The 18,144-nt window shown below is 39.8% G+C and overlaps 1 protein-coding gene across 3 annotated transcripts in view; it reads left to right on the top strand.

Moving 5' to 3' along the window:
* PRKG1 (protein kinase cGMP-dependent 1) overlaps nucleotides 1–18,144 on the top strand; it is a gene marked incomplete at both ends in the record, with an annotated part of 468,546 nt that overhangs the window by 286,639 nt on the left and 163,763 nt on the right. For all 3 annotated transcript variants that reach the window (XM_084290587.1, XM_084290589.1, XM_084290588.1), the window contains one exon: nucleotides 16,450–16,513. In XM_084290587.1, the coding sequence (XP_084146713.1) occupies nucleotides 16,450–16,513 (64 nt within the window). The remainder of the gene's footprint in view (nucleotides 1–16,449; nucleotides 16,514–18,144) is intronic.

Here is an 18,144-nt window from a genome sequence, read left to right as displayed (position 1 = left end):
GTCCATGTCACAGACAAAGATGTTAAACAGCATCAGTCCCAATGCTCACCCCTAAGGAACACCACTCGTCACTGGTCTCCACCTGGACATTGAGCTGTCGACTGCAAATCTTTGAGTGCAACCATCCAGCCAATTCCTTTCCAACCACGTGGTCCATCAATCAGATCCATGACTCTCTCATTTAGAGACAAGGATATCATGTGGGACAGTGTTAAATGTTTCACATGAGTCCAGGTAGATGGTGTCAGTTGCTCTTCCCCTATTCACCAATTCTGTAACCCCATTGTAGAAGGCCACCAAATTTGTTGGGCATGATCTGCTCATAGTGAAGCTATGCTGGCTGTCACCAGTCACCTCCTTATTCTCCACGTGCCTTAGCAGAGTTTCCAGGAGGATCTGCTCCATAATCTTACAACAGAGGTGAGAATGACTGCCCTGTAGTTCCCCAGGTCTTCCTTCTTTCCCTTTTTAAAAATGGGGCTGATGTTTCCCCTCTTCCAGTCAGTGGAAACTCAATGGACTACTTCTCAAATATGATGGAGAGAGGCTTAGTAACTACATCCACCAGTTCCCTCAGGAACCATGGATGCATAACATCAGGTCCCATGGACCTGTGCACCTTCAGGATCCTTAGATGGTCTCAAAGCTGGTCTTTTCCTACAGTGGGTGGTTCTTCATTCTTCCAGTTCCTGACTTCTGGGGCCTGGGCCGTGTGGCTGGAGCTCTCACCTGTGGGAAAAAAAAAGACATTGAGTACCTCAGCCTTTTCCATATCCCAGGAAACCAGGTCTCCTGTTTCCTTCTGGGGAGGGCCTGCAATTTTCCTAGTCTTCCTTTTATCACCGATAATATCTTTATCAACCTATAGAAGCCTTTCTTGTTGCCCTTGATGTCCCTGGCCAAATGTAATTCTAACAGGGCTTTCTTTGGCTTTCCTAAGTGTCTGTTTTCAATGTTTTATCTACTCCCATGTAAAAAATGACTCTGAATCCATATGCAGTGATAAAGTTCCCCATCTCCCCAGTGCTTTGGCTAATTATTGTAATCTCCTTTGAACTCTTCCCAGTATTTTACCCTGTTTTGCTATATGGGAACAGGACACAGTGTTTCTGGACTGCTCCAACTTGCATATAGTTTCAAGATTATCACTCTTTGGTCAGGTACTATTACTTCAACCAATGATAACAGAACTTTTTTTTTTTTTTGAGGAGGAAGTTATTTAGCAGGAGCTGGCTATCTTGTTTTAACTCAATGCCTATGTGCTTTCTCTGATGCTGTGGCTGTGATCTGCATGCCTGTTTCCAAAATGAGTTACTGAATACTTAGGCTATTAATGGATTCTTTGGTAGATGTTAATCACCTGAGGGAAGTAAATCGCCTCATCTGCAAACTTGAGAAATGATCATCAATAAAATAGAAATGACAGTGAATAGGAAATGGATTTGTGGGAATTGCTTTCAACAGCTATTTTAACTTATTTTAACCATATTTTGATACCTGTCAGTGAGTCAGATTTTAATTAAAGTGTTTCCTTCTAAAAATATATAATGCTACTTTTAATCAAGATGCCACATAGCCTTGAAGAAATCAAAGTATAGTAAATCAGTAAATTTGCGTTTTTCAGCCAGAGCCATAACATTATCATGATAACCAAAAAAAATCATGACCAAAACCAAACAAACAAAAACAACCAAAAAGCTGACTGGCATAAATGATATTTTAAAAATATTTTTGATAGAGTCCTAGATTCACTGGTTCATTAGGACAGGCTCTGCTCATAACCAGGCTCACTGGATGCTGCCATGAGCAAAAAGGGGCAGCACAGCACATCCTGTGTTACAGGGTTTCAACACTAAAAATGAGTATGCCAACTTCTTACCTTTTAGGTCTGTCTCCTCTGGTTCACTAACATAACTCGGGCTATTTTCAGCATCATGTTTCCATTCTGACTTGTTTCTGTCTACAACAGAAGTCATGTCCCACCTTTCCCATGTATTAGATCTCTATCTAATAATCACGTTATCTGAAGGAATACCCACTAAAAAATCCCAAAAACTCTAGTTTCAGTACTGTTTTTATCACTCTTTCAAAACATGCAAATGGAAAAGTTTTAAATGTTTGACCATAGTCAAAAGATCATTGCTTATCAATGATCTCAGTCCCTATCAACTCAGAAAGATTGAAATGGAATCATAAAATCATCTAGGTTGGAAAATACTTTCAAAGTCATCAAGTCCAACCATCAACCTGTCTTACTGAGTCCTGTCACTAAACAATGTCCCTTAGTGCCATGTCCACACATCTCATAAATATCTCCAGAGATGGCAACTTCACCTCTTCCCTGGGCAACCCATTTATTTCAATTCTTGGTAACCCACTCAGTGAAGAAAGTCTTCCAAATATCAAATATAAACCTCCTCTGGCACAACTTGAGGCCATTTCCTCACATCCTATTGTTTATTACTTGAGATAAGAGATCAGCATGCTACAATCTCCTTTGAGATAGTTGTAGAGAATGATGAGGTCTCCCCTGAGCCTCCTCTTTTCCAGACTGAACAACCCCAGTTCCCTCAGACGCTCTTTTTAAGTCTTGTTTTCTAGTCCCTTCACCAGCTTTGTTGGTCTTCTCTGCACACGCTCAAGCAACTCTGAGCACAGCACTCAAGGTACAGACTGACCAGTGACATGTACAAGGGACAATCACTTCCCCAGTCCTGCTAGCCATGCTATTTCTGATACAAGCCAGGATGCCACTGGCCTTCTTGGCCACCTGGGCACACTGCTTGCTCATGTACAGCCCCTGTGGACCAACACCCTCAGGCCCATTTCCTCTGGGCAGCTTTCCAGCCTCTCTTCTTCAGACCTGTAGCCCATTGTGGGGTTGTTAGGACCCAAGCACAGCACCTGGCACTTAGCCTTGTTGAATGCCATACAACTGGATGCAGCCATCAGTCCAGCATATCCAGATCCCTCTGCAGAGTCTTCCTAGCCTCAAGCAGATCAACACCCTCACAGAACTTAGTGTCATCTGCAAATTTACTGAGTGTGCACTTGATCACCTCATCCAGATGGTTCATAAAAATATTACACAAAACTGGCCGCAATATGAAGACCTGGGGAACACCACTTGCGACTGACCACCAGCCAGATTTAAGCCCATTCATGACAATCCTTTGGGCCCAGCCATCCAGCCAGTTCTTCATCCAGTGAATTGCACATTTGTGCACGCCCTAAGCAGCCAGTTTTTCCAGGAGAATACTGTGGGAAACCATGTGAAATGCTTTATTAAAATCCAAGGAATTCACAGCCTTTCCCTCATCTATTAAGCTGTTCGTCTTACCGTAGGAGGAGATCAGGTTAGTATAGTAGTGTTCTCACTGACATTCATATTGGGGATAAAGAGGCATTTATGTAGCATGTTGATGTTTTGTAATATGTTGAATAGCAATTATTTCAACAAGCTGATAGAAGTTAGTGAAGCTTTCATGTTGCAGTGGAAAAAAATGGAAATATAAGATGTACTGGATAGAGCAAAGTTACACATCTGTTGTCATTTAAGTGGAGAAAGATAAATGGAGCTTTCAGAAAGCTACAGTGCGGCTGAACATATCCAACATGTATTGGCTCAATAACGTCCATTAAATTTCCCAAGAATTTGCCCACCAGTACGAATGGCCATTACAAGGGTCAACTGAACCATGGTCAGTCCGTGTCACTGCCTACCAAGAAGTTTCTCCCATTCTCCAAACAAGTTTGTAACTGGAGTGCATTGTAGATACACCCACGTGTCTAGATCTGTGCTCACCCTGCTTTTCATCCAACCCAAGATGTCTTTTGACTCCAGTTTGAGTCAGCTTGACATTGTGCTCCCAACAGACACTTTCAGGCACCTGGTCTTAACAGAGGTATCTTACAATAAAAAATTGGGAGCCAGTTTTAGGGTTACAGCCCCTACAGCTGGTCTTAGAGCAAATACAGAGGAAGGAATAAGTAACGACTGTTTGGCAGCAGCTGAGTAGGGTTCTACTTAACAGTTTAAATAATCTTCCCGTCATTTTTGTTTGTTTGTTTGTTCTTTTTTTTTTTTTTTTTTTTTTGTTTCCCATTATATTGCTTGCCTGTTTGCAATATTCCCAAGATTGTTGGGAAACAATTGAATTTTCAGACCTTATTTTGAACCTGTCAATCTTATTTGATCATTTCTTCAATACAATCCCAGCAACTTGAAAATGCTCAACATTTAATTTATTTTCAGCTGCGTTCCATTTTCAGAGAGAAAAAAAAAAAAAGTATTGAGGTTTGTTGTACATAGCAAATTTTTGACTCCCAAGATGCAAGGATTTTACTGATGGGAGAAAAAAAAATCAACGACATCATAAACTCAAAGATTAAATTATTCTTCTGTTTTCTTTAATTCAATAAAAGGACTGAAACTTATACTAGAGAAAAGGAGGTATATCACTTACAGCTTTAGAGCCATTTCAGAGGTATTTGGTGTACTGGGCCTCCTAAAACCTGTGGTAGTATTATACATTTCAAACTCTACTCAGTCAAAGGTCTCTGCAACATTTATAAAGGCATTCAAAGATAACAGAGGAGTTCAACAAAAAGATGAAGAGCAACAGCAGCAGCTGTTCCACAAGTATGAATAAAAGCCATTAGAAATAAAGAATTAAGACAACCCATCTGTTAGCCTTCAAAAGTTCACAAAGGATAAATGTCCCAAATTACACCCCCAAATCAATAATGTGTGTGCCATTCTTACTGCTGTGACCAGCAAATGAGCACACTGCTGAGAGAATGACTTTTCTTAAAATAGGAAGGGATATGCTGGCAGTATATTTTTGCCTTGGGCAAATCTTGAAGTCAGTGTTCCTCTTCTGTCTCCGACTGAGTAGTAATTATTCAATGCTGCTCTGTGGTTGTGCAGGTTAGAAATTAGGAAGTGGGCTTTTTGCCCTTTGATGTGTTTAGAGACTGACTTAGGCTGGCTAGTATATCCTGGATGTCTTGAAGTAGTTGCTGATAACACCTGGGGCTTGCACCAACACTGCTTGTCTGTAAGAATGTCTGAAATGCCTCCATCAAGCAGTCTGAGATGAATTGACATGATGCTATTCTCATATTTTCATGCAAATCTGGTTGCTTGAGATCTGTACCATGAAGAGGAATGAGCTCTTTCTGGATTCTGATTCCTTTTTCATAGTTTATTTCTCTGTGGAGGAATTAAATAAGTCAATTCCTGGAAGACTATTCTCAGTGATGATCTACTAATCAAAAGTGCTTTTGTTTGGACTTGTCTGTGTGTGAATCACCCAGAGCGCATTGATCTGGGCAGAGAAGTTCAAGATTACCCCTGAATTCTGCTGTTTTTTACTGAATCTAGCAGTTGATGACACTGCCAAACACAGGGTGAGCTTACGTGGCAAGGTTTTGTTAGCAGGGGCTGCAGGAGTGGCCTCTGTGAGCAGAGCCCAGCAGCTGCCCCATATTAGAGAAGAACTAGCTCCAGCTGGCTGCAAAAGAGAACTGCTGCCAGCCAGAGCTGAGCTGTGGGTAATGCTGGTTGTGCCTCTGGGAGAACACATTGAAGAAAGGAAAAAGATGCTGTGCAACAGCAGATAGGAGACAGGAGTGATAAAGTGTGAGAGAAATGTGATTGTAGATGCTAAGGTCAGTGAAGGAGGGGAGGAGATGCTCCAAGTGCTAGGGCAGAAGTTCCACTGCAGTAGTTCTTGAAGAGCAGCTGCCTGTGGAAAGCCCACTCAGGATCAGTTTGGGAAGGATGGTAGCCCATGGGAGGGACCCCATGCTGGAGCAGGGGCAGGGAGTGACCATGAAGAATTGGCAGAGACACAGTGTCATGGACTGACCGCACCCCCCATTCCCTGGTCCCCTGGACTTCTGGGGAGGAAGATGTAGAAGAGGTTGGATGAGGGGTAGGTGTTTTTAGTTTGCTTTTAGTTCTCACTGTTCTAATGTGTTAGTAATAGTCAATAAATTATATTAATCTCCCTATCTTGAGTCTGTTCTAGCCCATGACAATAATTGGTGAATGATGCTGCCCTTACCTCAACCCTTGAGCCCTTTTTCATTGCATTTTTCTCTTCCTGTTCCTTTGCGGATGGGGAGTGAGGCAATGGTCTGGTGGAATTCAGCTGCTCATCAGGATGAAACCACACCACAGGGTCATCCATCAAAATCACTACATAGGATTGTGCTGGGCAGGATTTCCTTTTTTTTTCTTTTTTTTTTTACATCACATATAATAGATTATCTGTAGTACAAAAACTCTTCTGACGTTTCATGTAGTAATCAATAAAAGAAAAAAAGAGAAGGTGTTCAGGTATTCTAATGCTTACTTTGTGAATCATGCAGGTTCAGTCAATGGCTGCATTAGGGAGTAACTTTTCCTCAGAGTGTTGGGTCTGTAACAGTGAACTTCAGGTCCCTTTGGTTTGATGGACACTGAAAGAAGTTGCTTGGGAGAATGAAAAATGCTTGTGATTCTGATGATCTTAAACACATTTACAGTTGTTTGTTTTTTTTTTTTTTTTTAATATATATATATTTATGTAATTTTGAAGGCAGAAAACTAAATCTTTTTATATGTCCTTTTAATACTGCTAGTTAAAAGGCTGTAGGCAGGAAACAGCATTAGAACAGCATAACAGCAGCAAACATTGCAAAACAGAGTCTGTGCTTTGAAAACAGTATTGTCAGTGTCTTCTTGAAAGAGATATTGTTATGACAATTTGCTGTCAAGTGCAGTAGACATCTGTTAGACACAAAATGCCTGGCTTAAATTGTTTTTGAAGATGTTGTAAATATCCAATTTGGAGAAATGTGACAAAATGGACTATGGATGCAAATATGACTTTTCACTCCTTCAAACTCTACACTGCAATGTTGTCTTCAAAATATTACTCGGTGTTTAAGGATCTATTTGAGATAGTGCAAGAGTGAGTCGAAAACATCTTTCATTTTCAAGTATTTGCATCTTGTATGAGATCATGTTTTTTGTGATGCCATTTGACTTTATTCCGTTGTCACAGTGATGAATTTGTTGTTTCAGTTGAAATTCATAATAAATCAGGCTAGACACACCAATTCAGGATTTTCCATGGAGGCTGAAGTATGAGGGTTCATTTCCCACAATATCTCCAACAGAAAGGGAAAAAAGCTGGAGAAAAACTCATTGGCAGTGAACTGTTCTGAATAGGTAATAATTCCTAGGCATTGCTAGCCATGGAGAACTTAATTTTTGCTATATTGCAAATGCAGGATCATAGAAATAAAGAACTCGATGTATGAGAGTGTAAGGCGTATTGTGGTGGGTATTAATTTTTAATAGCCTATCTAGTAATTTCAGAGAAGATAAGTGAGTTGGAAGATGTAGAATCTTTCCTTTAGGACCACAGGTATAATTTGATTTGGAAATATGAGGAAATACCAACACAACAGCAGAAGAGGGAAAAAAAAAAAAAAAAAGCATTCTCAAAAGGTAATAGCATAGAATGGCTTGGGTTGGAAGGGACCTTAAAGGTCATGTAGTTCTAGCCCCTCTGCTATGGGCAGGGACACCTCCCACTGGATCAGGTTGCTCAAAGTCCCAATCAACCTGCCCTTGAACACTTCCAGGGATGGGGCATCCACAGCTTCTCTGTATAATCTGTTCTAGTGCCTCACCACCCTCATAGGAAAGAATTTCTTCCTAATACCTAATCTAAATCTACCCTCTTCCAGTTTAAAGCTATTAATCCTTGTCCTATCACTATACTCCCTAACAAAGAATCCCTCTCCAGCTTTCCTTTAGGCCCCCTTTATGTATTGAATGGCCTCTGCCAGGTCTCCCTGGAACCTTTTCTTCTCCAGGCTGAACAACCCCAACTCCCTCAGCTTGCCTTTGTAGGAGAGGTGCTCCAGCCTCTTGATCATTTTTGTGGCCTTCCTATGGACTTATTCTAAGGTGAGGTATTAGTTTTCCTCCAGCAAGGGCTGGCATGGCAGTAGCGCTACTGACAATGTGAATCCTGTCTTTAATTGGGTGACCAAAAATGTGCATGCTTAGAATTACCAATATTATCAAAGTTGTTGTTACTTTTGAGCATTTGCTCTTTCTGAGCAACTGTCCTTTGCAAGATTAATAATCTTGAGTAAATGTATCTAAAATGGGTGAATGGGTTTATATACCTGCTAATTTTGCTCCTTTTCTCTCATCATGACAGAAACATTTTTTTTTTTTTTTCTTTCACTTGTGCAATTTCCCCAGTGACTGTAAAATGAAGTAGGAGGGCTGTCTCTGATCATGAAGCCCTGTCAGGGAAAGACAGGGATTGACAGAAGCAGGGAGAAAAAAAAATGGGTTCAACAAACATCAGTAATACTATGGCAGTGAAAATACTTATGGATTACAAATTTGTCTAATATATTTATGGTAGGTCATATTTATCAAGACTATACTTACAGTAGGCTATGCTTATCAGTACTATACTTATGACAGACTATGTACATATATACATATTCATAAAATGATCGATACCAAATGTATCAAACTGATCTCAAAAGAAGGGTCTAGGTGATACTGACCTCAAACAGGTTTAATTAAGAAATCGATCTCAGAAAGGACCAAACGTGAAAGGGTCTTAGAAACTCACCTGAGACATAGACCACCTTAGGAATGGACCTAGAAAGGGTAGCAAAGTGACAGATGGAAACTCTCACCTGGAAGTTGAAGCATGTTGCAGAGTTTAGGATTTGATACACAGCATCACAAAGTCAACGTGACATTCCATAGAAGCCTATCTGAAAAAGAAAAAAAATAGTAGAGAATAAAGAACACGTGCTGAACAAGAAGTTTCTCAGACGGACAAGCTCCATATTGGGTAAAAATATGGCCCATATTATATTATTGAGACATACGAGAGCATAGAACAGTGTCACTTCAGATAACCAATAGGTGAGAAATCCAGTACAGGATAGTGTTTCTTATTTTCCTTCATTTTCTTGAAAAACAACAACAACAAAAGTTTCCTACCTCAATTCCCACTTCCTCGGGTGCTAAGTTGTTTCTCGGTTTCTTGCTTTGTCTTGATTGGCAGTATCTTCGGGACATCTCTGGTTCTCAGGTGTCCAGCTGCACGCCAAGGATGCCCCTGCTTCCCAGGCCTGCATTTCCCAGGCTAGCCGCCATTTTCTCCTGCCAGGGCTGAGCAGCCATTTTGTGTTGCTGCTTTCCCCTTACAGTCCCATTACCCCTGTCACTGCTCCCATCACCAAGTAATTCTCTGAGAGAAAATGCTTACTACAAATGCCCTTAAGGAGTTTATTTACCAGAATAAGCTCTATGTTATGAGTGGCTGGGCTTTAAAACTGTAGCAACAATATTTTCATTTAGAGATGAACAATCGTAAATGATTTTAATGCCTTTGTAGCTTGAGCACAGCAGATAAGTCATCTGTAGCAATTGTAGAACAAATGTATTTAGTCTTTCTAAAAGTTGTGTTATTTGCACCAATTTCAAGGCCAGACGTAAGTGTAATTAATGCAAGTGTGAGTGAATGTCGTTCTTCATTTCTCTTTCTTTTTTCCCCTCTAATATTCTTTAAGCTAAGCAAAAGGTGCAGGAAATTGCTTCAGGAAAGCTACCCTTGACTTACCAATTACATTTAAAATAGGAAAATACTGAGTTTCTAGAGAAGTGAACACACTTTCTGAACTTATTTTCTGCCTCTTCTTTTCCATTCCATGTGATGGGTATTACGTGTAAAGAAATAGGTTATCCTCCAAATAGTAATTCTTTTCTGATGGGAAAGAGAAATTGTATCTGGATGCAACAGTTTGCAGATACATAATGAATATGCTACTGTTTCACTTGGTGCCTTGGCCTGTATCACAAAAGCATTTCACAGCTGTGTGGGGTTCAGGCACATGCTAACAGTTCTCCTCACTTTTCAAAGGAGACTTCCTTTACTACCACCTCCTCCAAAGCGTTGTATTTTCTCCAAAAGGCTGATACACCATCCGGTCACCAGGTAATCTCAGTGCTTGGACATTGCCAGGCACTTCTGACACCCAGTAATCCACATGGCATCCTCGAGTGCCGCAGGGAGATGGTTTTGTTCATGATCTGAAACTCGGCTTGCAACTTGCTTACCAGGATGGAAATAGATTTTTAAAGTACTGGAAGAAGAAAAGCACCTTGCAAAACATAGAGCCAAGCCTTTCTTTGTACTTCTGTTCTCTGTCTTCCTAGCTCAGGTTAGGATTTATTCCGTTATCAGCCATTTTTTTTGGTTTGTTGTTCCATATGTTTTGTTCCATATTGTTTTTTTTGTTGTTGTTCCATATGGATGTACTGGCACGTGTGAAAGGGACAGAATCTGTCCCATAAGATATGTGTGGTATGGGAGCAATATAGTTTTTCCAAAAGCAGTGTCAGCATTCACTCATTCTCTCTCTCTCTCTCTCTAGATATAGATATAGATATATCTCTCTCTATATATTATATATATATTCATTCTGAAATTGTCTTCTATAAGATCCCCTTTGAACCAGTAGCAGCCAGATCTCTCAGGACAGATGTCAAAATGGGGAAGGTAATTTCCCCTTTGTACCGTGGGGCTATATAGGGTTGTCTGATGCAATATGTCCCAGTCTAAGAAGGCAAAGAAAAGACAACATAATGATGTCACAGTGAATTTTTGGAAGTATTCATGAATAAGGCTGGAAACTTGTTTCTTAGTTCTTTTGGTAAGACCAGATCCTGGCAGAACTAGAGTTCATATCTGACACAATGACACAATGGGTGGCTGCCTGTTACAGAGCATTCTCAGGCTGAGTTGATCAAAACATAGTTTATGTGAGCATCATAAATCAAGAGACAGCTTCTGCCAGGTAAGTTTTATCCTTGGTTCTTTCAGAGAGGAGAGACTGTGCTCTAGGGGCATTCCAAATCTGGTAAAGCAAGAGCAAAAGTTTTAGCATTTTTCAACCTTCATTCCACTTGGCTGTAAAAAAAAAAAAAAAAAAAAAAAAAAAATCAGCGAAAACAGACAGACTTCATTTCCTGTTACTGATATATTTTTGACTTTCAAACTGTGCTTACCCTAACTGGCCCAAGGAAGAAAACATTGACAACAATTGCATTTATTACCGTGCCAACCAATAATAAAAGATAAAGGTTTTGTTGCTTGGTTAACCCACAAGGACTGTGCATTTATTACCGTGCCAACCAATAATAAAAGATAAAGGTTTTGTTTCTTGGTTAACCCACAAGGACTGTCTGTTCCTGTCTGCAAAGCTAGATGAACACTTTTAATGAACACCCTTTAAAAGTTAAGGAAACGCATCTTGAAGTGTATTTAGAAAGTGAATAGCTGCTTTTGTGTTGGGCTGAATACAGAAGACATCTAAGGACTCTGCATTGTTTTCATGCATGTCAGAAGACAGATGTGCTGTCTGCAAGCTGGCATCTGTGCTGCTAAGTGTTTTTTAAGGTAAAATCAGCCCCTTGGGTTATAGCCAGGAATATTTGGAAGCCCTTGCTGGTTTTATACAGGGGTAGTCCCATGGGATGAATCAAAAGTTAATGCAGTCACCTACATCACGCGCTTTCCTGCAGATCATGGTTGTTACCAATGGGATGTTGCTTCCATCTAAAAGTCAATGACTGCAGATCACTAGGAATCAAAACCTCACCTTTCACACCTCCTTCCGCTCCCTTCCGATCAGGCACATCTTTGCTTTTTTATTTGGATGGAGATTCTACATGGACACTTTCGCACAGCTGTTTTTCCCAATTTTGGCATCCTTTCTTTAACATTTGAGCTCCCTGTGAAAGCGTTAGCTTCTAGAGCCAACAGAAAAAGCTGTTCTGCAGTTTCTACTGACAGCAAGCAATTCCCCACAATGCCCTCACAAGGTGTATGGATTGTCATCAAGTACACAGTAGTAAACATAGTACAATAGCAAAAATAGTACAAAATAGTTCCATAGCTGAATGGCATGGAATATAGCTAACAAAAAGCCACCTCTTCTTGCCAGCCTGACCAGCTCCACAGGTGCAGCTAGTTCAGTTCTGTGTTTCGTGGTCAAAGGAAAAATCTAACAAGGTTTGGGACAGAAAATGATAGTGTTGTGGTGTTTGTGGATTGATGTAAAAACATGACGTTTATTGCTGTTTGCTGTAAAATTCAATTTTCTTATGCAGATCTGAACCATGAAGCCACTAACCAGGCAGAAAACACTGGTTAGGGATCAGTTTTTCCTTTCCTCATCGTGTGCTCTTAAGCAGCTTTGTAGGATGGCCTGGTGGTCACTCTTCAGGTGGGTTTTGGACTGTACTTTTGCAGACAGGTCATATAAAACAGGCATAAATAACAGAAATATTGTTGAGCACCCGTATCACAATAGAAAACTTAGAGGAGCAGGGGGAGACTACAGGTGAGCAGAATTTCAGTTGTGAAAGCCTCTCTGTTCCATATAGAGCCTTGTCTTATGTCATTAATTACAGTCCATAGGTGGGGTTTCTGTGCGTTTGTTTTTTTGTTTTTTTTTTTTTAACTGATCAGTGTTACAGGCATTAAGTGTTGCAGTGTTGTTCACAAGTCAGCTGTTTGTTTCACAGGGGAATTTGTAGTAGAGTTGGAGCTGCTTCTGCAATTAATCGCCATTTTTTTCACAAAATAGATTTAAAGGATTAGGCAGCAGAGAAAACCCTGGTCACCCTCTCTCTGTCCTAGGAATGAGCAATCAAGATATTCACCCACGATGAACAAGAGGTGTGTTCGTTCACACTTCTGCCTGGGTGGGTCTGAATGCAGATCTTTCCCCTTCCAGTCAGCTGCACAATAAATTATTCAGTGTAGGTAGAGAAATTGCTGCTCAATGTTTGGAATAAGAGACAGCTGGAGGGAGCCCCCAGGACTGGATCATCAGACTTGTGGGAAACACCACATAGAAGGAAAGGCTAAATAAGTTGTTAGTGTTAGTCTACAAAAGGTGATGTTCCTTGTCTGTGTGCGTGGTGGTTATGGAGGGAAGTAGAATAAACTCCTTCACGTGGATTGCGGGTAAGATGAAGTGCCCTGTGCTGAGAGATATGAGCATTAGATACCAAAATGTTTTTCTAGCTGTAGCAATTGTTATCTAGAATGGATTACATGGATGTTTTAAAGCCTTCGTTACTGAAGGTTTTTAAGGACTGGGGAGAAAAGAACTTGTCGGAGAAAGTCTGCATTTATGTAGTCCTGTGTTGTTTTTTTTTTGTTTGTTTTTTGTTTTTTTTTTTTTGTTTTTAGACTTGTGCACAGCGTAAATGATTTCATGATGAGATAGAGCCTTGTTTGCTGTGACTTCTTCCATCATAAATAATGAATACATCTGAATTGAAATGCTAAATTATCTGGTTTGCGTGTTTTCAGATTTCAGTTTCACAAAATAGTAGAAAACAGAATCTAACTGTTCTTACCTGTAGGGCTGCAAAATCTTCAAAGATTTCTTTATTTGGTGCCTTCTGCTCCTGTTTGTCTTCCCAGTGTATGTTTTCCAACGTGCAGCAATTTGCTGCTCAGATGCTTTCCACAAAGCTCTCCCTTTAGAGTCGAGGCTCCATTTTCATGTGAGTGCAGTTACCTGCGTGAAATAGTCTCCAAAATATTGATCTTCATATGCAAATCTTCATAGAGCAGGCAAGTAAGGATCTATTTTAAGACTCTGTTTAATCTTGTTATGGAGTGTGTGTGTGTGTGTGTGTTTACATATATTTGATCTGGAGAATTAAACCAAGTATTCAGTACTGTTGCACACTAGAGTGTGTTTTCAAATCTTGTTTTTATCATTGCTATCATCAATTCTGTTCACAGAAATTTATAACACTTTTTTTAACAGGCCGATGAATGTTTTCCCTCTGCTTTTTCAAAAGACATTTGTTCAGTACAGGTGGTCTTTCTGTTTTTACTTATTTGTTTTGGGGTAAGCAGCTCTATTTATTTATCTTTTTTTTTTTTTTTTTTTTTTGGTATTGAAGTGATGAGCAGTCTTGAGTCTTGTAAGACTTCTTAACTTCTTATGATGAAACCCCAGTACAATTTGGCTGTACTGCTACCTCTAGCTGTTGAGAAGGATACTACATCTGTGATGTGCCTTAGTTGGAGCTTGTTGTGTCAACAAGCTGACTTTCTCTATTGCTGTTTTTAAGTTATAAGCATTTCTCCTAGGCAATTTTCTTTGTTTATTTAATATCACAGGTTTTTGATAATAAAATTAACAATTCATTCAGAGGTTACCTGCTATTCCCATGCTTCTCCTGTGCTTGGCCTATAATGAATGTGTTCTGCTACCCTCATGTGGGTTGCACAGACTCACAGGACACAATTAGCAAAATATATAAATGAAAATACTGCAGTGAATTGACCCCCTTTCAGGAGTGTTGTGGTGCAGCCACAGCAGAATTTGTCTAGATGTCTGGGAGTGTTACCTTCTCCCACTAGTTAATTCTTCGTGTCGGAATATAAGTGTTGGTGTCGTGAGCTTTCATCTTATGCTCAGACCCAGACACCGTATAACTCCTTTTTGTTTGTTTTGTGTTCACGTTGCGTTGTGGAGCCAGGTATTGTCGTTGAAAAAGAGTGCTTCCTAAGCAGAAAAAAGCTGAGAGCCAGAACAATCACAGTTTTTTGCACATAGCTGGCTGGTTCTGTCCTGTTACTAAATTACATGTTCAGTTAAAGTTACATTTATTTATTTATTTATTAAAAGAGAAATAGAATATTTAGAAGTCCTTCTTAATTCCATTACAGAGTAGAATATACTTAAGTTAATAAAAGCAAATTCTGCTTTAACTGTGCTCACAAATTAAGTTCACTGGGCACTTCATGAAACAGGAAAGCTTGGCCTCAGGCACAATACTACTTGCTAGCATGTTCTCTGCGAGATCTTCAGTCCTCCCTTTGTTTTTTTGTGGCTGGGTTTTCTCCGGGTGCACTACCAGTCATCAAATTCTGTATTCAGAAACTGTTCCAGGCTCCTGAAACCTAAGCAGTCTAATTGCCCCACAGTCAAATGACAGGAGACTTGTTCTCCAGCAGGTTCTGGGTTGCAAAAACCTAGTGGGTTTTGGGGCTTTAGCTCTACAAATCATGGCAAATAACTTGTACGTGATCAAAAATAACATGTGAAAACTCACATGAAAGGTAAAATCTGATTTATTTAGGGTTATATTTGCCTCTCTGTAAGAAACTCCCCCCAGCAGTTGGCTCCCTCCTAGCTTTGCACCTGATCATCAGTGTTCCTGAAACTGAAGCAACACACGGGGGATCTAAATTTAATATCAGCAGCATAAGATTATGTTTATGCCTTGTAATGGAGCATGATAAAGCAAATCCTGAGCAAGCTGTTCTTGGAAATAGGCTCAAAAGAGCTGTATCAGCTCGGTGCTATGTTTGAGCTAATAGTTCATGTTGCATTGCTGATTAGGCTGCCAAAGACAAGCATTTTTAATTAAAGCAGGTACAGCACTGCCTTCCTGCCTCTGAAACAAACATTGTGCCCATGTGTTTTGTTTGGTGTCACATGGGAATGCTGGTGAACATCGAGCTTCTATGGAAAATGGCAAATGAGAGAGCAAGGGGTCGCAGTGTGGCTGGGACCTCTGGGTCAAGACTGTAAGATCATGGAGATGCACCCTGACCTCAGATAAGGTCGGGGTACTTGCAGGAGATTTGGAGACAGCTTCATATCCCTCATCCTCCCCCAGACAGAATTAAAATTCTGTGGACTATGGGTGCACCGCTCCCATCTTGACCAGCAAGTCCATGCAGGTGTGGGAGACCTTTGGCAAGGGAAATACTACCAAAAAAAAAAGTGGAAAAGTTGGTGTTTTGGCAAAAGAAAACAAACAAACCTTGGATGTAAAGCTCTACCATGAGGTACTCAATAATTATAACAGCTGTTTGATTCAGGTTTGTTACAGTTCCCTTACCCTTATTCTGCGTTTATGTCTGTATGTAGTTTCACTCAGTCTTTTATGTATCGTTGGTTAGAAATGATCTCTTTTGTTTTTGTTGTTTGTTTGTTTGTTTGTATTTCTGGTGTAATGGAGCTCAAGCAGGAAACTTTAGTACAGTCGTGTATGTGACTGAACAGGTTTGCCGCACAGATTCATTCCAGTAAATCCGTAATTTATTCATAGTTGATTACTAGATTTACAAGTGGTTCTCCAGATGTTTACTGCAAGTAGTCTCCCATTGTAGCAAGTGAACACTTAAAAATACCCCTTGGCTGGAAGGCAAAGATTGGTTTCCCATTATATATACTGATCTTCTGGTGAACACTTGTTCAGCCCCAAATGATGAGGGCTAAATATGTGTGAATGTTATGTAAGAACTACAGCTGGGTTTAAGAAATACACAGCAGTATCCATTAATCGAAGTTTCTCTTGTATTGCAGTGTTCCCACATTCCAGAGCCTTCCTGAGGAGATACTTAGTAAGCTTGCAGATGTCCTTGAAGAGGTAAGTGCTTTTAATTTTGAGAGCTAATGAGTTCAGAGTTTGTGAGCCTTCTGGTAGCAATATCGAGGCTCTTTTCCGAAAGAACAGCTTCACAATTTTGCTCCCAATTACGGTTGACTGCTCCAGCATGTCAAGACGATGAGAAGAGTTATGTGAAAAATGAATCTATTTCTGAACAGGGCTTACATGTCTTTAATTGGATTTCTGTCCAACTGGGGATTGAAGAAGTAGTTCCTGTGTTGTGCAGAGGGGAAACCTTCTGTCCTGGGTCAGTGGTGGAGAAGGGGGTACGTGGAAATGGCAGTTCCTTTCAAATGTAATGGGGAACTTATGGTAGAGGGCCAAATCATGCCTTAAAGTAAATATTATGGAAAATCTGCTCTCAGGGTAATTACAGAAGAGATGGGTAAATATAAAATATGTCAAGATATCTGATTGTCCACAGTTGTGTCTTGCCTACCTGGCTTTAACTGTTATTTCATTATTTTCAGGCTTTTAATTAAAAAAAAAAAAAAAAAGCCAAACAAAAAACCTTGCCCTGTAAGCAAGTATGTAAAATGGGTGCAAAATAAAGTGGGTGCAAAATATGAGTTGCATTGCAAGCAGTTTGTCTGTGTAGTTTATTTACATAGTGTTATATTCTGCACCTGAAGAATTGCATGTTATTAAATACTACAGAAACTGTTAAAACCTTTCAAAATGTAGCCTTTCGTGATTTAACTGCAGGAAAATTGTGTACAGAAGTATTTTATTTCATTCCTTGTTAGTTGTTGTTTTTTTTTTTCTGTTTTGTTTGTTTGTTTTTCTTATTAAAAATAAGAGGTCAAGATACAGTCCTAATAACTGTTTATAAGAAAATGTTTCTCTGTAGTAAGTACCACCTCTGCCACTGATTTTAAGCAATGAAGCTGCTGACGTTTCAGTTGATTTTCAGAGCATTGATATGACATTGTTATTTCCTTGACTACTTCATATACAAATAAATTCACATGTCTGTCATGCAGAGTAATTGCATATTCATAGATAAGCTTTATTTCCTTTACTGCCAGAGAAGTCTTCAGGTTTAGAGAGCTGTATTAACTCAATATACTATGAATTAAATTTGCCTCTCCAAACCACATGCCTAACCAGAAATAGGTATTTTAATTTGCTTGCATCACATAACCAATGTTAAGTTCCTTGTCAAGAGTTAAGAAAAAGCTTCAAGGGAGAGTGGGTGCGGGGGAGGCCAATCAGAACAAATATCAATGAAGAAATTAGGCATGAAAGCAATAATCATCTGTAGGTTGTCTTAACACTGCGCTTGTGGATTTTAAACTTGCAATGCTACCAAGGTAATTGTCTGCAATCTTCTTTTCCTTGTTTTTTTGAGAGAACTAGTATCAAAAAGAAGCTAAAGCCCAGAAGTGACTGGAAAAATGGAGAGGAGGCAAGCTGTATAGTGATAAAATCATGCTACTACAATGCTATGAGAGCATTGCTACTTTTGTAGGTTTTTTGTTTTTCTGTTTTTTTTTTTTTTTTTTCTTACCAGGAGCTGCATGAGGACAACTAAGCTTAGGGTGGCTGCTCCAACTACATTATGAAGATCATTCGCACTCTGTACTGGGTGACTGCTGGATATGACTCCC

The sequence above is a fragment of the Netta rufina genome (genome assembly GCF_964035555.1).
Source record: "Netta rufina genome assembly, chromosome: 7".
NCBI classification, from domain to species: Eukaryota; Metazoa; Chordata; class Aves; order Anseriformes; family Anatidae; genus Netta; species Netta rufina.
Note: the sequence above shows the minus strand (reverse complement) of the source record. Positions and strands in the feature narration are given on the sequence as shown.